Source organism: Stegostoma tigrinum, chromosome 1, assembly GCF_030684315.1.
Source record: "Stegostoma tigrinum isolate sSteTig4 chromosome 1, sSteTig4.hap1, whole genome shotgun sequence".
Classification (NCBI taxonomy): Eukaryota; Metazoa; Chordata; class Chondrichthyes; order Orectolobiformes; family Stegostomatidae; genus Stegostoma; species Stegostoma tigrinum.
In genome coordinates, this window is record NC_081354.1 from 72,829,235 (window position 1) to 72,854,429 (window position 25,195).

The 25,195-nt window shown below is 38.8% G+C and overlaps 1 protein-coding gene across 1 annotated transcript; it reads left to right on the forward strand.

The window, feature by feature from the left end:
* The first annotated feature begins 2,143 nt into the window (after positions 1 to 2,143).
* Positions 2,144 to 20,676, forward strand: bmp3 (bone morphogenetic protein 3). The gene is made up of 3 exons (XM_048530339.2): positions 2,144 to 3,038; positions 14,847 to 15,751; positions 17,289 to 20,676. The coding sequence occupies exons 1-3, from the start codon at positions 2,750 to 2,752 to the stop codon at positions 17,478 to 17,480; spliced, it is 1,386 nt and encodes a 461-aa protein (XP_048386296.1). The 5' UTR covers positions 2,144 to 2,749; the 3' UTR covers positions 17,481 to 20,676.
* Positions 20,677 to 25,195: the final 4,519 nt, after the last annotated feature.

Genomic DNA, 25,195 nt, shown 5'->3' on the forward strand with positions numbered 1-25,195 from the left:
TCTGTTTACGCCATGGGTTAGAATAATGTTAGAAGATTAACACAGCATCCCAGCGACGTCCACAATGTGAGCTGCACTCAGGATTACACTTGCCTTTAAATTTGACACAGTTCGCTGATAACTGACGACTAGTGACATAAACCTACCTGTTACACGCCTGAATACCTTGGAGTATTTGCATTCATTGTTCTCAATATACACCTGGGTACTCTGCACCAGTTGCAATTTTTTACTTCAAAAATGTGCTTTATTCATAAATACCTATATCGCACAGTTTGGTTCTGTACAGTAACATATCAAGGAACCAACAAACACTGGAGTTTGACTCCATCCAACAGACAAAAGGCATTTCTTCCTTGTACAACGCTATAATTCATCTGCATTAGAGTCATGAGGGTATCTGATAACTGAATGGACCCCCATTTAACTTTGGCAGAAGGACCTTAAACAGTGGCCTTTGCCAACTCTGCCTTGTAGGCAGCTGCCCCAAGCTTTAGTGAGTCCCTCAGAACATAGTCCTGGACCTTGGGATGTGCCAGTCTGCAATGCTCAGTCAAGGTCATATCCTATCTCTGGAATACCAACAAGTTTTAGGCAGACCAAAGCATCTTTCACTGAGTTGAAGGTCCTGCAGGTGAACTTGATGTCTGTCTCCCTGTGCATCGTAGGGAACAGATAGTAGAGCACAAAGTCCTGCTTCATCAAGGTGCTTGGGATGAACCTGCACAAAAACCACTGCATCTTTCTCCAGACTTCCTTTGCAAAGGCGCATTCCAGCAGGAGATGTGTGACAGTCTACCTCGCAGCAGCCACTTGTAGGGCAGCATGCAGTGTTGCAGAGAGTCTGAGCATGCAGGAAGGATCGTACAGGTAATGCCCATCTCACCACCAGGAAAGCAATGTCTTGGTGCTTGTTGGAAAGTTCTGGTGATGAAGTGTTCTGCCAAATGGTTTTGACAGTCTGCTCAGGGAACCACATGACAGAACCCACCTTCTGGTTTTCCATCTGGGTCTCCAGGGTGCCAGGTCCCTACCACTTCCCGATGGACTTGTGGTCAAAGGTGTTTTTTCTTTGCAATGTTCTCCATGAAGGGCTGGTGACATGAATTATCCAACCAGTTGGAGCATTCTGCAGCAAGGAAGCCAGCTCCTATCCTTTGCAACACAGGAGATGGGCAGAACCTCAGTACTTAGTGACACTTGGTGTTTGCACACTGAGAGAGGAAGGCTCTTTCCACAGCACACAGCAGCCAGAAACATTGTTCAAAACTGGTGACAGTTAAAGCTATTCACTGTGTTTTGCCGTATTATTTACTTTAAAACGCAATTGACAAATCATAAATCAATCCTGGTTACTGAACAGCATGGGGCAGATGAGTTGCGAATAGATCCAAAGTATGAGCTGTTTCACATATTAAAACAATAAACTGACATCTTACTCTTTTAAAATTATTCGGGTAGAAACCTAAATATATCTGAGTCAACCAGTACACATCATGGCATACGGGAAATCATTAGTTACCCATGGATGCCCGTAAAAGAGAGTATTTAAAGTTTTCTTCCTATATTTATTTGGTGACACTCAGCAACTGTGTCCGGGCTGGGAGCTCTACAGGATGTGTCCGCTTAACGGCATTCATTTCCGTACAGAAAGTAGATCCTACTTAAAACCGGGAATAAACTTTATTATCTTCAATCCATCCCCAGAATCAATTTTGCTGAAACACTTTCAGCTTGATCTGCGCTACGGTGTAGCGGATAAGTCCGAGAGAGTTTCGACTGTACTAATTGTCGATAATCTAATGAGGTTGTTCACTTACTGAAAGAACGTGTGAACCAACCCAGCGGATAATTTGTAGACGATGTGGTTATGTATTTCACATCAGCACTTGAGAACGTGCAGCTAATTAACAACGGTGCAGGGGGAGCGACCTGCCAAAATCCAACAGGTTCCTAAGAGCTTCGACTGGAAGCAATGACCACGAAAATGAGCTGTTGATTAAGAAGGTATATACCGACCCTGTACCCCGCCAAAAGAAAAACCCCACATGTCTGCAGAGATCAACGTGAGAGTTCTGCACTGACTGAGTGTCCAACTGATGCAGATATCTGTATCCTTTCAGATTGCCCACTATCGGGATAGTGTTGTTCAGGAATAACAATTTAAAAAGCTGACCGAGCCGGAGAGTTGAACACGAAACACTTTCTCGCAATCCAACAATAAAATTACTCAACTATCTCCTGGCCCTCGTAAGTTAACGCCTGCTATTAAACTCCAAACCAACTGTTGAAGTGCTATATGTAAGCACTGTACCTCGTGGCAATCAGTTGGGACTATGTAAAAATGTTTAAAGTCACAATCTGAGATGTAGTTGGCTTTTTGAAGTCTGATTTGATTCAAGGCAGGGAAGCAGTTTGATTGGCCAGACTGAAGCTCTGCCCTGAGCTGGGACACATAACACTGTGCGCTTGCAGTCAGATAGGAACAGAGCAGGCGAATCCGAAACAGACAGACGGGTCTAGCAACAAACAGCGCTGAGAGGCTAACGGCATCAGTGAGCCGCGCTCCACATACACATATACCAGGAGGCGAGAGAACTACCCGCAAAATCTACCTGCAGTAGCTCCGAACAACGCAAGCCTCGACAAGTCTCGGAAGTTTTCCAAAAACACTATTCCTTTCTTTTCTGAGGGCAATCAGTCCCCACTTAACTGCGTTTCTCGGCTGTGTTTTTTTTCGTAAAAGAGGATGGGCAAATTTCACACGCTGGTGTTTGTGTGTGTCGGATGGAGCTGTTTGACTGCGGGCTTCTCGGATCTGCTGAAGGATCATTTCCGCGGGTTTAGGAGAATTCGTGGTTTGGGAGAGAATTCAAGAGATTTCGCTTCCTCCCGGAAGGGAAGCCCCAGCTTCACAGAACCAGACCTGTGGCAGGACACGCTATCAGAGCACATGCTGATGCTTTATGACAAATACAACAAAGCTGACTACCGGCTTAAGGATGGCAACACCGTCCGCAGTTACAAAGCCAGTTTGGGTAAGTGTATGAGGATGGCTGGGATGCAAAGCGGTTATATTTGGGGTTGGGGGGGCGGGAGGGTATTGGTGGATGACAGCGTAATTCTGTGATTTTGTAAGAAAGCCTTCTTACCTTGACCCCCGGAGATTTTTAACCTGGTTTATTTATTATTCAGGGATTCCAAACAGTGGTTCTAACCTTCAGTACCCGGAGAAACGAGTTGGTGTCCCTTTTTCTGTCTTCAGTGTTCACACTGTAAATTATTGATTGTGAGAAGGACCTCTCTTCATCCAACTAAATCCGGTCTTAACGTAATAACAATTCCGTTATCTTTTAAGGGCTGACGAACATATTTAAGCAACAAAACTTAAGCTGTAAGCTCAACCCCACTACTGTCACTGCTCGTCTACTCGGCTTTTTTCGAGTCACATATCAAATGTTCGATGTTGCACCGGGTAAACTATGCTCAGGACCTGGACAAGTTGTATCTTGTAATCAATTACATAACAATTTTCAACACATTTCAAGCCAAACAGATTAATAACCTTTCGGAAGCTCCACTTTGCATTATCCCCTGCAGCCAGTTAAAGCTGACAAGAACAAAATAGCTCTAACCAGAACCTGCAAACCTTGTCGTAATTTTCTGATTTCTTTTCTCTCACATTCTCCAAAAGGGAATTTTTCATCTTGAGCTCAGATTCAGTGAGCTGTGACAGCCATCGGTACAGCAATCCAACGCTTTGGGATAACTCAGTGCAGAGGCTGCTGTATCTCGAACCGTTTTCTCCCTCTTTGACCCGTTTTTATTTGGAGCGGTTTAGTCTTGTCAGTGTTGGATTGGCAATGCCTTCCAACCTCAAGGGCAGGGCGAGTAAGTAAGTTCCAAATTTGCCCTCGGCCAGAACGGATACCCGTGCTGTCCTGTTATTTTGAGACACGTATTCGCCATCCGGTCAACTAATTTTCCCCTCCACTCCCCCAATCTATTAATTGATTCCTTAACATATGAGAAAGGGTAAGGAAGTCTTGTTGTTTAAAAAAAAATCATCAGATGTAGGCAAGGCTGGTTGGGCCAGCATTTATTGCCCATCTCTAGTTGTGTTTGAGGTAGAGCTGAGTTGCCGTCTTGAACCACTGTAGTCCATGTGCTAATGCCTTCAGAGAGGGACCTTCGGATTTTGACCCAGTGAAGCTGCAGGAGTGGTGCTAATGTTCTAAGTCAGGATGATGAGTGGGTTGGAAGGGGTCTTCCAGGTGATCGTCTTCTCATGCACCTTGTCTTTCTGGTTGTTGTTAACCCTTCGACTACCTGACAATCTGTACCCTGGACAAAATTGTACCCTCCCTGTATTAATACCTGTAGTTGTAATGACTGCATCACACATACTGTTGCAGGAAGACTTCTCACCAAGTCTTGCTTCCTCATATGGCTGATAGTTCAAAAAGTAGCACAAAATGATGATGGAGATGAGAACTCTCTTGACCTGTATTCTTAACAGCACGACCTGTCTAAAGTATATTCACAACATTTCTTTTTAAATTTTGTCACCTGAAGAAAATGTGGCATGCTTTTAAGCCCTGAATTGAGTTCTAAATTTTTGCTTTCATACTCTACGATATCAACCAAAATGTTTATTTAATTTGAAATTATGGGATACTTGGAAGAGAGTTATAAAACTGTAATCAAATAAATGATTTCCATACCATCATAAACCATGAGAGCAAAGCTCAAGCAGTTTATATGTACTTGAATCCTAAAATTATATTACAGTTTTAAAGTTACACCTTGTGGAGAAAAGAAGCCTGTCTAATTTTGGGTGTTATATGCTATTTCAGCTTGCAACTGTTCAGAATGCTTACCTTTCTGACTCACCCTGGCCCTCCAGCTTTTCTCCCAACAAATGACGTTAAATAAAAAGTTTCGTTAGGGCATTTTCTTTTAGCCTACTTTAGAAGCATTTAATATAAGTGAGAACTACTACATCCAAATTAACTTGTGGGATTATGCAATATTGGTGATCTGATTTATTATTAACTGATTTAAACTGGAACAGCATTTGATGTTGAATCTTTTCAAAAAAAAAAGTAATGTACATAAGTTTGGAAAACACGAGGCCAGAAACAAAATTCAAATCTAGGAGTAAATCACTTAGATGCTGAAATCTGTGCTGAAAACAAAACATTCTGGAAATCACAGCAGGTCAGGCAGCAGCTCTGGTGAAAAGTCATCTAGACTCAATGTTAGCTTGCTCTCTGTCCAGTAATACTGCCTGACTTGCTATGATTCCAGCATTTTTTCATTGTTATGATTTAGCTGCCTGATCTCAAAGGCTAAAGTATACTCAGATTCCAGTGGACCTGTCTGTTTTGCCATTCAATGGGTTAACTCTTTCTGCAAGACTATTCAATCCAAAGAGTGGATAATCAACTTTTTAAAAAAAATTCACAGAATGAGGGTGTCACTGGCTGGGCTAGTATTTATTGCCCCGTCCTTAATTGTCCAGAGGGCAGTTAAATATCAGTCACATTGCTGTGAGTTTGGAGTCACATGCAGGTCAGACCAGGTAAGGATGGCAGTTTCCTTCCCTCGAGGACATTAGTGACCCATTGCACAGGTATCATTTATTACTGTAAAGTGTCAGGAATCGGTTGGCACATTTGCACTACAACTTTAGAGTTGCTACAAAGTGGCTTACAATCTCTGTGAGCTATTTGAAATGAAAGAAAATAAAGAGAACCATTCATTTCACATAAATTCTGTCTAAATCTGCTTCTGGGTACCTGAGAATGAACTATCAATGTACGTGATGATCTAAAGAGATGGAAAGACAACAGCACTTTTAATACTGCCTTTTTATTTTATTCTGTCATTGTTATGTTCATTTAAATTGGTGAACCCATGGTCCATGCATTAAACACAATAATAGCAAATGCCTTGTATGAGTGGTTTATGATCCTCTGGTTAGCACACTCTGTTGCTCACATGCTGCTCTCATTTTTAGTTAATGACATTTTGACATAATCTTTTTATATTACTTATTTCAAGACAACAAACTCTAAGAATTTTAAATGACAACAAATTTAAATATACAGATAACAATAAAAATCTATAATTTGTTTTGTATTGTCATTCCTCCAAGACTGCATGAATTCAACAATTTCAAATTGTCATCATTTTAACATATTATTTTTTAATTTTAATTAAAAGTAGAACATTCATCTGGACCTCGATATTGCTAAATTAATATGGATCATTGATACAAATCATATCTTTTGCTTCTGAGAGAAACAATCTTCAGGCTCTTATGATTGTTGAATTTTTTTGTCCCTTTAATGATGCTTACAAAGATCCAAATCATCTGAACGTCTTTAGAATAGAGAGGCTATAAGACCATAAATCATATTCCACATCATTTGACCATCTTTTGCAAATTAGTTTTTTCTACTCCTTCAACTTTAACCACTACTTCGATGTGAACTTTAGTTCAGTGCACCAATTAGTCATCTTATGTCATGCAATCTTTTGATAGCTGAACACCTAATCGTTTTGCAGCTGTATTTTTCCTGCAAAGCAATCTCTCTCAATCGAGCATATCATGATAGTTCTTTTTTGAAGGTCCTTCATACTCAGATTGCATCTAAACAATAAAAACCGAAATTCCCAGAAGTTCAGAATCCCTCCATTTTGTAAAACTTTGCTAATGTCAATTATAGTGAATTGGGAGCTCTTTTTGAGAAGGTTAATCTGTATTTAACGGAGAAAAAAACTCCCTCTGTCATCAATGTTGCTCTATCCGTAAGTCAGCTGATCTCACACAATGTTTATCTCCAAATCTGATTTGTTGTATTTCCAGTGGCAGAAACTTAGATCCATAATGAAACATGAATGTAGTAGGAATACCTGGTCATAGCATTATCAGAATTAGAAGAAGAAGTCAAGACTCACAATCAACAAGAATTTGTGTAATTATGAGGTGCAAGCGAACAAGCTTCACTGTACTTGGGTGTAACTATGTTTACACTTCACACATTGCCCGAGAGATATGGAGATGATGACATTATAAATCCCGAGTTAAATTGTGATTATGTTTAACATATGAAGGATGATAAACCATGTACAGTGAATCACAAGATAGTAATTCAATGGTCAATATTTAACCAGGCCCATGAGTGACATGATAAGAGGTGGCAGAAGTGCCAGTAAAATGCCAGTCAGCCCAATCGGAATGGCTCCCCAAAGCAGTTCTAACTCAGGCCAATTTTCTAACAATACTCAGGGCACAAGAAAGGAATGATTGATGACCATTTTCCCATGATGGGCAAAATGGTTGCCATTTCTCATTGGCAGGCCAGCAACTTTATGAAAGCAGCCTCCCAGGAGATTCCCTTGGTAGGACATTGGTTTCTAGAAGGTCTGTGCCAACAGGAAAAACTGGTAAAACTGGAGAATGAGATATTCTGGTCCAAATCGTATTACAGACATCAAAATGGATGTCCAGTATGTTTGTTTCCAAGTATCACCTTTATTGTTCACTGTTTTTACTCCCTGGGGTGGGTTGGGCCTCCCTCTCCATTCATTTCAGGTCAGCCTGCCTGACAGTAGCACGGTATTAGATTCTTCACCTTCAATTCAAAGGTGGATCAAAATGGAGGCACTCTGTCACTCCCTTATAGATTGAGCAGTGACCATCTATCTTGGTGGTTCTGCCGAGGATGCAGAACCACTTGAACTATAATTGGATTGGTGGCATGGAGATCAAGCCTGATTGTGTCCTCTTAATCAGCCACCATGACGCCACTACTGCCCATGCAACTTGGGACCCATATGGATCTCAATGTCAGGTCACATACTTTGTGTTGGGAAAATCCTCACCAATAATTCAGGACGAAACATGTGTAACTGAGTAAACGTCATCAGAACCCTCACAGTGAACTAACTGCCTCATGATCAGACATTTATCATTCTATAAACAAGGAAAAGCAAAGTTGTCCTTCCCTTACTCATATAGAGCAAATATGGCAGGGATGACATGGAAGTGATGGTTACATAGGACTGAATGTATATTCTGTAATTGTCTCTTAATATTTCATGGGAAACTAGAAATGCATGATTAAGACTGCAGTGCCAACCTGCTTGAAATCCCAGGAACGAGATGTAAAACGCTTGAGAAAGAGGAATGTGAGTTGTGAGAAGAAAGGAGAGTAAATTTAGATGAAGAGAGAGAAAAAGGTAAAGAAAAGCATTGGCACAGATTAAATGTTTTGTGTTTAATGGATTGAATTGTTTGTTTCAGTGCTATGACAGTATGTTTCAATGTACTTTTTACAGTAATAGTAAATGTTGTGGTTAACCTGCACCATTGTGATTATAACATTGTTATCCACATAGCTAAACACTAAGCTAAACTTTTACTCTATTCCAGAAAAAAAACATGAGGGCTATTTTCATATTCTGCGTAATCTCAAACCTGGACAGACATTTCACATTCTACTTCTGTTAGTGGAACTCTATCCTAGATTGAACATCTGGAACCCTGTGTCTTGTAAGCAGAAGTTCAAAGAATGATACCTGTCATAGGTTGAACTAGGATTGCCTCATCATGCATTATGACATTAGATGTTTCTGACTTATTGTTGGTACCCCGATAAATTCCAGTGTCTCTACTCCAGGAAGTAAATTACACAGCATGGATTATGAATACTACTTTCCAGATATGGAACCATACTAGATGAAGGCAGGACATGGAATTTGTCCTCTAACTAGTTTCAACCTATAATACTACCTCATCATTCCCCATATTGGGAGTGAAGTTAGAAAGAATACACCTTATATTTTATGACCAGAACCGACATAATCAAAACTAAATTGTTACCAGCAATGGTACATTCTCTGGGACCATATCTTAAAATTGACAAAAATTCCTTTAAGATAAAGCCTTGATTACGGCCTTTTTATGTGGGAAAGGAGATGAACTAGAAATGGAATTTTAGATCTTCTTCTGTATTTTACATACTATTAAAGCAAATTTGAATACTCTCTGGCTTCCCATATAAAAATGATCTCAGCTGCACTATAAGGCAAGTGCTGATCTCAATTATGCCAATGGTGTTCATGACATTGATTTATCAATTGTTTATTGCTGTATGTAGTCCAACTAATTTGAAATTTAATTCCGTACATTTCAGCATGTATATATGTATATGTGAAAATGCATCAAAAACGTCAATCCAATAGATTGGATAGACTTTGTGCATTATGTTTAGGGTAAAGTAAATAGACAGTGGGACAAAACCTGAAGCTTTCAGCATTATCATAGACACATTGAAATCAGGCTATTTTTGACAAGGTATGACATGAAGGAGCCCCAACAAAACTGTAATTGATGGTAATGGGGGGAACAGTCCCTGCTAGTTGAAGTCACACTTAGCAAAAAAGAAGATGGTTGTGTTTTTTGGTGGCCGATCATCTCAATCCCAGGATATCTCTTTAGATAAACCAAGGTAGCGCGCTAGATGCAAATCCTCACAATGACCATCACCAAACTGAGAAAGTCTAATCATCTCCTCTTTTCATACACTGATCTCCCTCACTACCAACATCTTGGGCATTACTATTGACTACAGGCTAAACATAATCACATCTATGAATACTGTGACTACAACAACAAGTTGGAGCATGGGCGTTCAACAGAAACTGATTGTGTCTTCCTGACTCCTCACAGCCTGTCTGCCTTCTACAAGATACAAATCAGGCTCTTGCTGGAATACTCGATTATGGCAGTTCCAACAATGAACAAAAACTCAACACCAACAAGGACAAAGTAGCCAACCTCAACTGGAACCCCAGCAATGACCTTAAATATTAATGCCTTACATTAGCAACACACATTGACAGACATGCTTATCTATAATATGCACTCACCAAAGTTCCTTTGCCAGTATCTTCCTAACCTCCAATCCCCACTGTCTCAAAGCATAAGGGCAACAGCTTCATTGAGACATCATTTCCTGCAAGTTCTACTCCATGCCACACACCATCCTGATTTAGAGATTTGTCAACGTCCTTTAATTGTTCCAGGGTCAAGATCCCAAATCACACTCTCAACTATCATGTAGTGGGTATACCTCAATGGCTCAAAACAGTTCAAAAAGTGTCTTATTTCCACCTGCTCATGGGCAACTAAGAATGGACAATAAATGCTAGCCCAACCAACAATGCTTACGTGATCAAGAAGAAATATAATGTAAAACTTCAAAAGGACATAAATAAGTTGGTTGAATAGGTGGTAGGTAACAGATAAAGTTCAATGTGGGAACAGTGGGTGATTTATTTTGATTAGAAAAATGTAGAGAAAAATGGAAGGACTCTAAAAGGGCTGCTGGAGCAGAGGGATCTGCATGCATATGCAAACAATTCATTGAAGGTGGCAGTGCAGTTTAAAACAGTTCATGATAAAGCCTAGCATCCTCTATTCTTTTAGAAGGGTATTGAAATCAAGAGCAAGACATTTATCTTGAGTTGATGCAAGGCACTAACAAGCCCAGAGAATGATGGAGAAACTCAGCAAGTCTGGCAGCATCTATCAAAAGAGAAACAGAGTTAATATTTTCAGTCTGGTGTAAGTCTTCTTCAGAACCTTCAGGAAGAATGTGAACAGATTGGAGAGAGTGCAAAAGAGATTTACAAGAATGGTTGCATGAGGACCTTCAGGTATGAGGAAAGGGCAAAGAAGTTGGGACTGTTCTCCTTGGAGAGGAGAAGGCTGAGAAGAGAACTGATAGAGATTTTCAAAATCATGAATAAGCTGGACAGGGTGGGTGGAGATAAATTGTTCCCACTGGTAAAAGAAACTGGAACTGGATGGCATAGATTTAAAGTGATTGCAAAGGAACAAATGTGATGTGCAAAGTAAACTTTTTCACTTTTATGAAGTGCGCTGCCTTAAAGTGAGGTGGGGATTGGATGATTATTTGAATAGAAACAGTGTGCAAGGGCATGGGGTGAAAAGCAGGAGACTGATCAAGTGATCTTCTTTTGAAGATCTGGTGTAGGAACCGTTTTAATTCTGTGACCCCCAGGGCTGGGGTATTCTTGAACCTGGATCTTCTGCCCCAGAAGTGCACCTCAAGAACTCCACATGCCCCCTCCTGCCAAGATTGTCAGCAACTGGTGCAGGGACACTCAAATGTACTTACCAAAATCACTTGGTCACAACTACAGGCCAGATTTCTGATAATCTATGTGTCAGAATCTGATTTGGGTGGAGATGTAGCTGAAAAGGATATTGCACATAGGACAAAAAGAAAACCAGCCTCTGGAAATTGGCGACTTCATGTAATATTTCACATTTTTAAGCCAGCTGAGCTCTTGCTTTAGTGAAATGCTAAAACAGGACTGTCAGTCCCCTCCACATTTAAGTTGACATGGCTGCTTCAATGATGCAAGTGCCAGACCGATCTAGCACATTACTCAGATCCTGGAAAGTAGGACAAGATCAGTGGGATGACTATTCCAATGGGTCAAATTCCCATTGACTGTGGGGAAAACTATTTTCCAGGGCTGTTAAACTGCTTTGAAAATTTCATAGCAAAAATATTGACTACATTGTATTAGTCATTGAATTTTAAAGTGCTTCATTGTCAATAACATATTCCTGAAAGGTACAATGAATCATCATACAAACATCTAAAGGAGGAAGCCTTTATAACTGAGAAGCTGCCATTTGTTTTCTATCTGGACACAAGAGGGGACAGAAACTCCCGATGTCACCAAAACTGTCAGTTTAATTATAAATGTTTCTGAGAATAGTTTTTATCTAAGTTCCGTATGTTACAGCAGTCAGCAAGAATTTGATAGTATACTTTTTAAAATGTCAATTTGCTTGATCCAAGGTCTTTTTGTTTATCTCTTAACATATTACTCTGGTTAAGCAACTTTCAACTTTATTACAGGGTAAATAAATCTATAATTTAGTTAATCATTGTTGGTAAATGGTAGCTCCTGACCCTACTGAATTTGCATTCAATAGTAACATTACTAGTTCATTGTTCACAGCTCAATAGCGCCATCTCGTGTGAGTAGAAGGAGAAATGCAGCTTCTCAGTTTTAAACGTGAGATCAGAAGCCCTTCCACTGCTGAAACAGGCCCTTCGGCCCAACAATCCACGTCGACCCTCAGAGCACCCCACCCAGACCGATTCCCCCCTTAACCCACTTAATCTACACATCCCTGTACACTACAGGCAATTTAGCATGGCCAATCCAACTAGCTTGCGCGTTTTTAGACTGTGGGAGAAAACTGGGGAACCCAAAGGAAACCCACGCAGACACAAGGAGAATGTGCAAACTCTACACAGACAGTTGCTCTTTTATCTTTCAGAAATGACTCAAGGCATTCATTATATGTTCCAACTATTCTGCATATAGCATTCAGATTTCCACAAACAGTGATAAATAGTTCATCCATTTCTGAATAAGTTGAGTGAGGGAAAGTTCAACAATATCACCAGGAGACTTTCCTGTTCTGGTTTAAATAGAATCATGAACACCCATGTGAAGCACCAAATCAGACAGACTGAACCTCAGCTAAACATTTCAACTGATATGTATCTGAACTGTATTGGAATGTCATCTGAAATTGTACACCGAACTCCGGTCTATTTTACACACCAGGTATAAGAATGACAAAGTTAGCAGCAAGAGTGTCTTTATCCATAAATTATCTTTAGGCATATGGGCCTTCTGCATTCTACTATATTCTTTGGGCCCACTCACTGGGCAGCCACCTTAAACAATTGAAAGGCACATGTCATTTGCTGGTGGAAATTTCAAGACTGTTTAAGCTATGAAAACTATCTCTAGTGACACGGGGAAGACTTTTGCTGCTAGGCAGCAAACGATCACAAATATGGCAACCCCACTTCGATAATGTCAAAAATCATGTACTTGGCTCATAATTTGATCCTCCTTTTTAGCAACAATTTGCTGTACTTTGGATGGATGTGGGTGAGGTGAGGTTTTAGATTGATAATGTGTGGAGTAAGTGCCCGGGTGGTCGACATAAAGAATGCATTTATGAGTGAGGGATACATTTAGGTCCCATATCAGCTGTGAGATGAAGAGGCATCTTCAAAGCAATAACACTCACATTACAGTTATACTGCTGGAGTCAAGTATTCATGCTTCAACCTCTGAATATGGCCTCAAAAAAATCTTTGAAGGATCATGTGAAATGGAATAATTGGATGGCCAATGGAGAAGATCTTCAAAAATGTGAAAATATGCATTCTGCTTTGCTTGATATTTTTAATTATCAAATGGTGTGATGCCAATAGTGCACAGCATGTCATCAGATTGTACAAACAATGTGTATTATCCAGTTCATGAATAGAGAGGATGATGATTTATTGTACAGGGAAGATTCTGAAAGTGAAGAACCACGTCTGATCCAAAATGGGATCTTTATATTGATACTACAGTCAAAATGATTCAGAATGAATATCATGTACACTTTGTGTCAGATAAGACAATTAATTTGGAAGTTTCAAAACATGTTGTGATTAAACGTTTCTTTATATTTAATTCATTGAATAAATCATGAAACATTATCTTTTAATTACCAGTGTTATGGCTTTTTCTCAAAATAGTGACCATTTACACCCACATTGCCACCTCACGTTGTATTCTGAGAGGACAAACTGAAGCTGCTTTTGATAGGATTTTTGGAGGTGTCAAAGGTTAACTTATGTGCCATGTTATATGTTAAGTTTTAATTGAAAATCTAAATTTTAAAAATGCTGTTGTGAAGCCACAGTGAGCAAAAGTGATACCCTGTTTCCATAATGTTCTGTTCATCCTGTAGTGTTGTCACTCTACCCTCCATCTTGACCCTCCCAGATTTACCTTTAGGCTGTGAAACAAGTGGCCCAAAAGTCATTTGCTTCAAATGGATGGACTGCATGTGAATGCACTATTAATATTAACAAGCTTTTATTTTTGGTTGACCACCGTGGCCACATTACCAACAAATGTCAAATCATTGACTTCAGCCTTCAGTATTGTGATTCAGAAATGAAAATCGCCTCTAGTGATATAAACAGCTATTAAATGGACAAGATAATAAAGTGTGAAGCTGGATGAACACAGCAGGCCAAGCAGCATCTCAGGAGCACAAAAGCTGACGTTTCAGGCCGAGACCCTTCATCATAGACGTCTAGGCCCAAAACATCAGCTTTTGTGCTCCTAAGAGGCTGCTTGGCCTGCTATGTTCAGCCAGCTCCACACTTTGTTATCTTGGATTCTCCAGCGTCTGCAGTTCCCATTATCTCTGATTAAATGGACAAGATGTGGGTTTGGTCAATAATACAACCTTCGTAACATTTGCAGCTCTCAACTCTTCTACATGCTTAACACTAATGACTATTTTAAAATATTAAAATGAGAAGTAACATTCAGTACCACTGTTTGGAACCCTGATCACCCTTATACTGTGAGTAAGCCTTATTATTCAAATGTACACCTTCAGAAAAATGCAATATTTGAAAAGAATTTTGACTTCATGTAACTTTTAGAACTTAAGTTGATAATGCCTCATCATCAGGTCAAAAGGTTAATGGCTTAATTCGTCATTTGTGAATAGATTTTTGTCAATTAAGGTACTTCAATGGAATAACATCTCTCATGAAACAGAAGGATATTATGCAAGCATGACATAAAATAAATTGGTATGAAGTGAGCAGTTAATTTTAATAATTGACATGATGCTGCAATAATACTGTGTGCCCATTTTGATGGATGTTCAATTGCTTATTGTTTTGTTATTATAGGGTGGATTGGAGACAAGCAACTACACACTTTTAATCTGACTTCTCTGACAAATTCTGAAGACATTTTGTCTGCCACCTTGCATTATTATATAGCTGATCTTGTAAACAATAGCAATAATTGTCCCTACTCCAAGGGCTGCAGTCATCAATTACACAGAAAACAGATCAACTTTGATCTTTCAGTTTGGGCTTTTACCACTGCTAACAACATCACCAGAATTCTGAGTCATAATGTGCTAAATGCATCCACTTTTTATCGAGACTTTCTGTCTTGGCGGTGGAAAGACATCACACTAGTGATTAACAATCTGAAGTCAAATGATGACCTTTTGATTGGAATTGAGATCATGCCTTCTGTTCCAACCTTCTGGAAACAGTTACTTTCAAAGCATGCGCCTTATATCTTGGTGTATGCAAATGACTCTGCAATTTCAGAGCTGGATACCACGGCGAGCACTCTTCAAAGACGCCAGGAATCATTTGTCACCAAAGTGCAGGGTTTTAGAGCCAATACCGCAAACAGGATATCTGAAGTAAGAAGGAAACGGTCAACTAACTTACTCATGCCCCTGCACAACAACGAATTACCTGGTGCAGAATACCAGTACAATGAAGCTACTGCATGGGAGACAAGAAGGCCATATAAAAAGCTACATCCTCGGCCAGCAGACAGAGAGCGGAAGTCAAAGCAGAGGAAGGGTAACAGACAGAAATCACAGGCTCTTCAGTATGATGAACAAACATTAAGAAAGGCAAGACGGAGACAGTGGAATGAACCCAGAAACTGTGCTCGCCGTTACCTGAAAGTGGATTTTGCAGACATTGGATGGAGTGAGTGGATAATCTCTCCTAAGTCTTTTGATGCCTATTATTGTGCAGGTGCCTGCCAGTTCCCAATGCTCAAGGTAGGTGCTTTTTTAAAAAATATTTTCACTCACATCATTTGAATCTGGTAGACAGCCTATCCCCAGCAATTTCTTTATTTACTCACGGGGCTTGGGATTCACTTCCTGGGCCACCATTTATTGCCCATTCCTATTTGCCCTGAGGAAGGTGGTTGTGAACTTCCTTCTTGAACCGATAAAGTTCATGTGCTGTAGTTTGACCTGAGGGAGGGAACTTCAGGATTTTGATGAAGTGGCATTGAATGGACAGTGATACAGTTCCAAGTCAGGATGGTGAGCGGCTTGGAAGGGAACTCGCAGGTGATGGTTTTCCCATGTATCTGCTGTCCTTGTCCTTCTGGATGGAAGTGGTCATGTGTTTGGAAGGTACCGTCTAATGATCTTTGGTGAATTTCTACAATACATCTTGTAGATTACTCACTGCTGCTACTGAACATTGAGACTCGAGGGAGTCGATGCTTGTGGATACAGTGCTAATCAAATGGGCTGTTTTATCTTGGATGGTGTCAAGCTTCTTGAGTATTGTTGGAGCTGCACCCACCCTGGCAAGTGGGAAGTATTCCAACACACTCCTGATTTGTGCCTTGTAAATGGTGGACAGGCAGTGGGGAGTTAGGAGGTCAGTTACTTGCTGCTCTATTCCTACCCTGTCCTGCTCTTGCATCCATATGACATGTCCAATTAGCTTCTAGTCAATGGTAAACCCCTAGATGTTGATAGTGGGTGATTCAATGATGGTGACACATTGAATGTTGAAGGGCAGTGTTTAAATAGTCTCTTAATGGAGATGGGCATTTTCTGGCATTAGTGTGGCGTGAATTTACTTGCAATTGGTCAGCCCAAGCTTGGATATTATCCAGGTGTTGTTGCATTTGAACATGGCATGTATTAAGAGCATTTGCCAATGGCATTTTGTAATCATCTAATGAGATACACAGATTTGCCTTTAATAGATGGCTGTGGATGAAGATGTCCAGTCACTCCTTTAGAGGTGTAATGAAATGTTTGATCAATATTCATCCAATTCATGATCCTGCTATTTTAATGAAGGCATTGGCCTGCTACTTTACATCAGGTGACAGGAAAAGTGACAGAATAAAATTTAGTTCGCATTTGAGAGACAGTATTGCCAGCATAAAGCTGCATATTTTCATCAAATTGTTTGTAAATGTTGAAAAATTGTGTTAAATGTTCTCTAGTACATATTAAAATTTTAAGGGGTTTTCTTTATTTATCTTGTAAAACCTGTGAACTCCTAGCACGAGGAGTTTGTCTTGACAGATCTGAATCCTGAATCTGCAAAAGGATTTTGTTAATAAGAATATGGATTGGGACTTTCAATTCATTGAATCTGTTCAACTATTCAATTAGATCATGAATAATCTGTATCTGACACCCATTTACCCCCCAAAATGATGGAGATTTAAGAGCCAGAACACACTGTGTATTTTAATCACAATATGTCACCCATAAGAAAGATAGAAGCCTAAAACATTTAAAATGTGTTTCTGTAATTTTTTTTTCCTTTTTCTTTTAGTCATTAAGGCCTTCAAACCATGCTACGATTCAAAGTATAGTGAGAGCAGTGGGCGTAGTTCCAGGGATTCCTGAACCGTGCTGCGTACCTGAGAAAATGTCATCATTAAGCATCCTCTTTGTCGATGAAAACAAGAATATTGTGCTGAAGGTCTACCCAAACATGAAAGTGGAGTCATGTGCTTGCAGATAACCCCACAGGGGCATGCTCATTGGTTCTGGGTTTGCACTGCTGATATTTTGTTTTCTGTTCTTTTTCATTCTGAACACCGAAGGAAGTCTTCCAACAAATGAAAACTGAATGGTGCCTTCAGATGAAAGGAAATAAAAGATAATTTATCATTTTATTTACAAACCCATTCAGCTGCATTAAAAGCGCAACTTTCTGAACCAACAACAAATTAAGGCAGAAGACCATTTGTGTCAGGAATTCAGAATTCTGAGATAGAACTGCGTTTACTGTAAATTTCTCTTAAGTACTTAAAGACTCCTTCATACAAATTACCATTGCACTTCTAAAGATTTTGTGTTTCCTTGCTGTTTATGATGTATGTCCCCCCTTCCTTCAATTCCAACTCTTCTACCCAGCCAATTGTAGAGTGTCATGGGCAATTTACTTTATTCTTTGAATTTTATTGCAGTAATCTTTTAAATAATTTAATAATTCAAAATGTAAATCAGCTATACAAATCAATGCAAATGTATTAGTTGAGAAATAAAAAAAGTTAAATACTACAACAGCAAGCCACATTTCATATTCAGAGCACAATTTTTAATTTAATATTAGTGAGTGCATTTTAATGCAAAATATTTGTGAAGCTGTTGCATGATTTCAAAAAGTTCACCTCAAGCAAACGGAGTTACCGAATGTTTGCTAAATTGCTAAGTACAAATCTGATACAGCTAAAACAAATCAAGGAACTCCAGTAATTATCAAAATTGCAATGATTCAGAAATATCCATTCCAGGCCCAAATGGCCAAATGAAACAACTCTGTCAAGACTGCTGGAAGCAGAGTTTTGTTAGCTCTAGGATTCAAATTAGGGTAGCCATAATTGTCGTCAATTAGTAACAGACAAATAGAGTTGCTACACTTCTCCTGCACTCTGAATTGTCTTATTCAATACCAAATCAATTAACAATCAGAGATATGTAAGAATTTCACATCTGCAATAATTCCCCTCTCACTAAGTGCTGCCATTAGGCTGTCCTATTCATTACTGGATACTTTCGAGCAAAGTATTACATTTAATCAGGTCCAAAATTAGCCAATTAGTTGCTCGTCAAGTCAAATCTGGTGCATATTTAGCCCAATTGGTTCTATTTCTCAACATAACCTAGAGTTTTAATTTTGTTTTAACTATTTGTTGATACAATCTTCTACAATTTACGCCATATTCAGACTAAACAGATTGAAGTAGGTTCCAATTAGAGATTAGAAAGGCAAACTCTGCCCTTCATTAACTATGCTTAATATATGCTGCTTTGTTTGAATAATATACTTTTCAATGGAAAGGAAGTCATTTGTGAAATGTCATACTTATATATATGTTCTTACGGAATAGAAAACATCTATTTAATCATTAAAATGAGAATGAAGATGCTTAAAAATTATATGTGGGTTAAATTTAGCCTCTGGTATAGTTTATAAACATTTGCCATCACATATGATGCAAGTCAGCACTATCTAGATTACCAGAACGTCCATTCTCCATATGTAAAAAATACATTAATATTCCTAAAATGGGCAGCATCTACTTTTTTGCTGCAAATATTACCATCAATAATGATATATAGCTCATATCACCTTGCATTTTATTTTCGCTGAACTTGAGTTCAACCTTTATCTTAAACTACAGTCATGCCATTTGTCTCTTCCAGATAAGATAAAATGTGTTGATAATCAACCTAAGTGTGCGAATGATTAGGATTCAATTAAAATTATTACATTCCACTTGTCACTCCAAATATTTGATGGAGAAAGAAGAAGTTATCCAGACTTTATTTGGACTTAAACTTCCTTCAGGCTGAAACAGTTCAAATACCAGGCATGACATTGGTCTCCACAGACTTGGGAGGTCTGGCTAAATCCTCTTGTTTGGATCTGAAATCAAGTGGAATTAAAGTTATGAACATTGATGGTTGAGGAAAGTGCCTTACAATATTGATATTTTAATGAGTATTCATATAGTTGATTAGAAGTATTCTCTTTCTTTTTATTTTTCAACATTATTTTTATGCTAACCATACCTACTGCCAGTCGGTAGTTTATCCTTATGTCGTTCCCAAAGACAAGTTCTAGATCCAGTGGCAAACGCTTTCACCACTTTATAACAGTAAAGAAAATCTTTATTTCTTTGTCTGTATATGCAATAATCAAACATCTTGTTAGAGGAAATTATTTTATATTCATTTCAGAAGAAGTAATCATCCATGTAATTTTTCTGTCATTTTTAAAAATTCAAATATATTTTCGCTATTTAAGTAGGTAAACGTTTGAATGCGTTGATTAATTTTAAAGCTTGTTTTGTATATAATTCTATTGTAGATTTGTTCCAAAAGTGATGTTTATTAAACTGCCAAAATCAGTTGCGAATTGAAACACAGGCTAAGTGAATGAATATTTCCCATTTTCTCTCCATCAGAGTCGAGTAGCTTATACTCCTTTAAACTAGTGTAAGTAAAATTGCATGCTTTTTTGTTATAAATTTAAAAAATATATATGTTATAATACACCAACTTCTGTGAAGCAGCTTGCCTGGGTTTTCATTCTGTTTTCAAAAGCAAATTTGCAGCTCAATTCAAATATTATAATTTGATTAATTATAATTTGATTATCAAAACATTATACAATTAATAATATTTCCACTGTAAACTTTGGCCATAAGAATGATATTTAAGGATGGATGAAATTAAATGGCTTTGTATTGTTTAAAGTGCATTTATGTGTCTATGAACATATATGACAATATATTTTCAAATTGTGTGTGTTTTGGTTAGTGTGTTACTTTGAGTTGACTGCAACAGATTTTTCAAAAATCAAAATTTCACTCATTTGTAAAGAGCTCTCTGTAAACATTTAGTTGAGATAAAATATTGTACAATATGTTTTAAAATAGTACATATTTGTATATGGTAAGAAACCCTGTTGAAATGCTTTTCTAATTTATTTTATGTTTAGCTGCAGTTTTCTCCCCTTTTCTTTGCACAGTTTCACCATTTGGTTGCAGGAATGTTTATTAAAAACAGTAATAATATGAGCTTTAGTTTCCTAAACACTACAAAGCATCTGAAATGAAACTGTGAAGGGCACTTGTCACTACTGATGTCTTGGCTTTCTTGTTCAATAGTGTTTTACTGCATTAATGGAAACCTTCCTCACAATCTTTGGAAATGAATAAATTTAGTTATGTAACTAACAAAATCACCATTATTTCCTTGCTATTTTTTGTCAGAACTAAACCCTGACCATTTGAGAGGGTGGTGTATCAGAGAGGGGGATGGGGTGAGGGTTCTGGAATAAATAGGGAGAGAGGGGGAGGTGGACCGAAGATGGAGAGAAAAGAAGATAGGTGGGGAGGAGAGTATAGGTGGGGAGGTAGGGAGGGGATAGGCCAGTCCAGGGAAGACGGGCAGGTTGAGGGTCTGGGCCTGCTGTGTTCATCCAGCCTCACATTTTATTATCCTGACCATTTGAGATATGGTTTATAAATCTTACTTATTTTCTTCCTTTTTGTGGTTATTTCTGTTAAAGCTGTGTTCCCTACAGCCAATTGTTATTGCTTATTCAGTTTACTTTATTTCTCTAAGGGTTCTGAAAGGAAATTTCCCATTTACAATTTTATCTTCTCCTGGAGGCACTGACTCACTCTGATAAAACACAATGTGCACATGATTGTGAGTGCCAGCAGAGTGGTTTTACAGTCAAAATTGACAGATCATGGAACATCAAGAACAAAAACCCTAGTTGAGTCACTGTTTTGTAACTCCACTGCGCCATCACTGACCTGGCTAAGATCAGCAAGTAACTGTAGATGACATATTAGATTTGGATGTTCCTGAGATGTATGACTTAATTTCATATTAAGTAGTGCACATACCTAACGATAGCTTCAGGTTCAAGCCTTTTAAATTCTAACATTATTATGCACTAATCAAAAGCCGATTTGGAATGTCATTTGGCTATGAAGTATTTGAAAAGCCAGGTTGGTCCTAATGGTAGAGTAGGATACATTTAATATTATGATTAAAATATATTGATTGGGTCAAGACTAGTGACTTATATTGAATGAAAATGATTGTGGGGATGTTACTTGAATGAAATCAATGTGATTAAGAATTTCACATGATGTTATGTATTCTGCATTGACAGTCAATCATGCGAGGCTGCTGTTGTCTAAAGATAGAAGGGCAAATATTTGTCACTTGCCATTATCGTTGATACATTCATGTCAAAGTAAAGCTTCCACGAGAAGCATAATCAAATCGTGGGATCACCTCAAGCCCAATAAAATCATAATTCTGCTTTGTTGCTCAGTCAGGATGCACTTGGAACATTTGAATGCTCACTGCTTTCAAAAAAATACTTGGGAGAGCAAACAGGCATGAGGGATAAAGATTATTCACAGCTTAAACTTGTTACTACAGAAGAAAAGGTAGTTGAAATAAAAGGTATTGAATAGTTTTGCAAAAGAGCACTGCATAAAGCAATGCAGATGAAACCTTGTTCAGAGTCAGTACTAGACAACCCTAAACTTTTTTGTCATCTCTAGCAGTTTCTATGTTGCCACAAAGTCATAACAATCCATCTGCAGTTTGTGCAATTTCCAGCTAACACTTTTGTCACTTTCACCAGGTACTTCAAGAAACAGCAGGATAAGCTCTGAAGGTTTTGCAGTTTGCAGGATTCACCAAAGTTCAAAATGCCATTGATTGCATACACAGAATCAGAGTCATACAGCATGGAAACAAAACCTTTGGAACAACTTGTGCACGCCACCTGGTTTCCCAAACTAAACTCGTCCGATTTGCCAGTATTTGACCCGATCCCTCTCAATATTGCCTATTCATGTATCTGCCAAAATATGTTTTAACTGTTGTAACTGTACCTGCATCTACCACTTCCTCTGCCAGTTCATTCCACATGCTAAACACGCTCTGTGTGAAAAAATAATGCCCCTTAGGTCCCTTTTAAATCTTTCTCCTTTTACCTTAAAATTATGCCATCTAGTTTTAAACTCCCCTACCCTAGAGAAATGACTTTTGCTATTCACCTCAACTATGCCGTTTTTCATTTTATAATGAGCTCGGTCTCTTTTCATTGGAGAAAAGGAGGAGGAGAGGGGACCTAATTGAGGTATACACGATAATGAGAGGCATAGATAGAGTTGATAGCCAGAGACTATTTCCCAGGGTAGAAATGGCTAGCACGAGGGGTCATAGTTTTAAGCTGGTTGGAGGAAAGTATAGAGGGGATGTCAGAGGCGGGTTCTTTACACAGAGAGTTGTGAGAGCATGGAATGCGTTGCCAGCAGCAGTTGTGGAAGCAAGGCCGTTGGGGTCATTTAAGAGACTGCTGGACATGCATATGGTCACAGAAATTTGAGGGTGCATACATGAGGATCAATGGTCGGCACAACATTGTGGGCTGAAGGGCCTGTTCTGTGCTGTATTGTTCTATGTTCTATGTTCTATAAAGCTCATCATGCCTGTTCCTGTTCATAAAGCTGTAGCTGTAATGAATCATAAAAGATTCAGTGATGTGGTTGTGCAACTGATCCATGAAGATCTGTACACAATTGTGCAGATCACTGACTCCTTAAACAACTCAAGCCTTCATGCATAAAATCCTTTAGCACATACTATTGAAGCAGAGAGTAGATGTCACGGCATACATAACCGCAATTAATAGTGATTTGATTCACTAGAATATGATGATATTGGAGCTGGAGTGTAGCTGCAGGATGTGATTAGAAGGAGAAGAAACTCAGTACAATTGTTTGAAATAAAGAGCATCATGACAACGAATCAGAAAGCTAAATTATTCAATGGACGTGTTTAACTTTTAATTACAGTATATGTCCTTTTTGAAAAGAGGATATGGTCAAAAGATGACTGTGAATGTAAGTTCGATGGCTTTTTGGAGTGGGACCCTGGAATGGCATACCTGAATTGCAAACAGTGAGCCATCAAAGGGAGAAAAATAAGTCAAAATAAATTGAACAACATCTTCTGTATCAACAGTGATGATGAGAGGCTGACTAAACAACCCCACCATCAGCAGAAAGCCGTTTCCTGAATTTATGTCCCAGACTGCAGACACAGTTAGTGTTTTCTCTGTTCAAGATCACACAAAACAATGGTTAAAAGTCAATTTTCAACCCTGGTCAGTGTGTGCTCGTGGATGAAATTATATATTGGGAGGGTCACACAGAGAAAACCTCTAGTCTTCCTGTGCTGCAGGTTAAAAAGCAAGTAAATCTTTTGTTGCTGTAAGCAAGAGCAAATGAAACTTCAGTCAAAAGGAAACAGGACAAAGAACTTGCAGCTGTACTTCCAAACCAAGCATCTCAACATCAACTGCTCACCGACAAACATCTGTGCCATCAGTTTGAGTCAATGTAACAGATGCAACATCTTATCATCTTTTCTATAAAGAGCTCAAAGACTGAATTTTCAAGAAATCTTTTAGCTATGCAACTCTCCAACTCAGGGTCCCTCCAAATAACCACACCTCGCTCCCATTTAGTGAACTTCTCCAATTCAATCTGATTTGCTCCAAATTGCTCTTCCTCTCTATCATTCTTCTTTCTATCTCACCAAACTTTCTCTACGATACCCCAGCACACTCTACATCTTTCCAGTTTCACTCTGAAACACTCCAAATTTCTCTACCTCACTCCTGCTCCCTTTAAGTCTCTCTTTTTCATTCTAACTCACCCTAATAAACTCCAACTTACTCCAACTTGGTCTATCTCATTTCAATTCACTCTATGTCACTGCAAACTCATTCTACTTCATTTCTCCTCACTGACTCACTACAGGTCACTCTGCTTCACTCCCATTTACTCCAACTCAATCCAATTCTCTCTCCAGTTCTCCTTGCTCCAACTTCCTGTACCCCAGCTTCCTCTACATCACTCCAATTCACTCTGAAACACTCCAATCACTTTACCTCATTACTTCTCACTGGAACTTTCTGTTGTTCACTCCAACTTACTCTACACACCCCAACTCACTCCAAATCACTCTACCTCACTCCAACTCAATCCATTCCACTTCAGTTCACTTCTTCCTACCACATCACTTTCAAACACTCTGCCACTCTCCATTCACTCTACTTCACTTGAACTCAATCTAAGTGGATTGGACTTGTGAGAATAGTTGGCTTTGTGTGGGGAAGTCTTGTTTCAAAAATTTGATTGAGGTTTTTTGAGGAAGCGTCAAAGATGACTAATGAGGGTAGGGGAGTGAATGTTGTCTAATGAATTTCATTAAAGCATTTGACAAGGTCCCTCATGGTAGGCTGACTCAGAAGATTCAGTCACATGAAATCCACAGTGAGTTGGTGAGCTGATCGGGCTTGATCATAGAAGACAGAGTATGTTTGTGGAGTGGTATTTTTCTGACTGGAGGTCTGTGACCAATGGTGTTCCATAGGGATCAATGCTGAGACCTCTGTTGCTTGTAATAAATATAATTGATTTGAATGAAAATGTAGATGGCCTGATTAGTATAGACAGCACAAAAATTAGAGAAGTTGTGGAAGGTGAGAAATATTTCGAAGGATACAGCAAGACATAGATCCATTAGAACCTTGGGCAGAGAAATGGTAGATAGAATTTAATAAGGTGATATATTTTGGGTGGTCAAAAGCAAGAGGAAAGTTTACAGTAAATGGCAGGATCC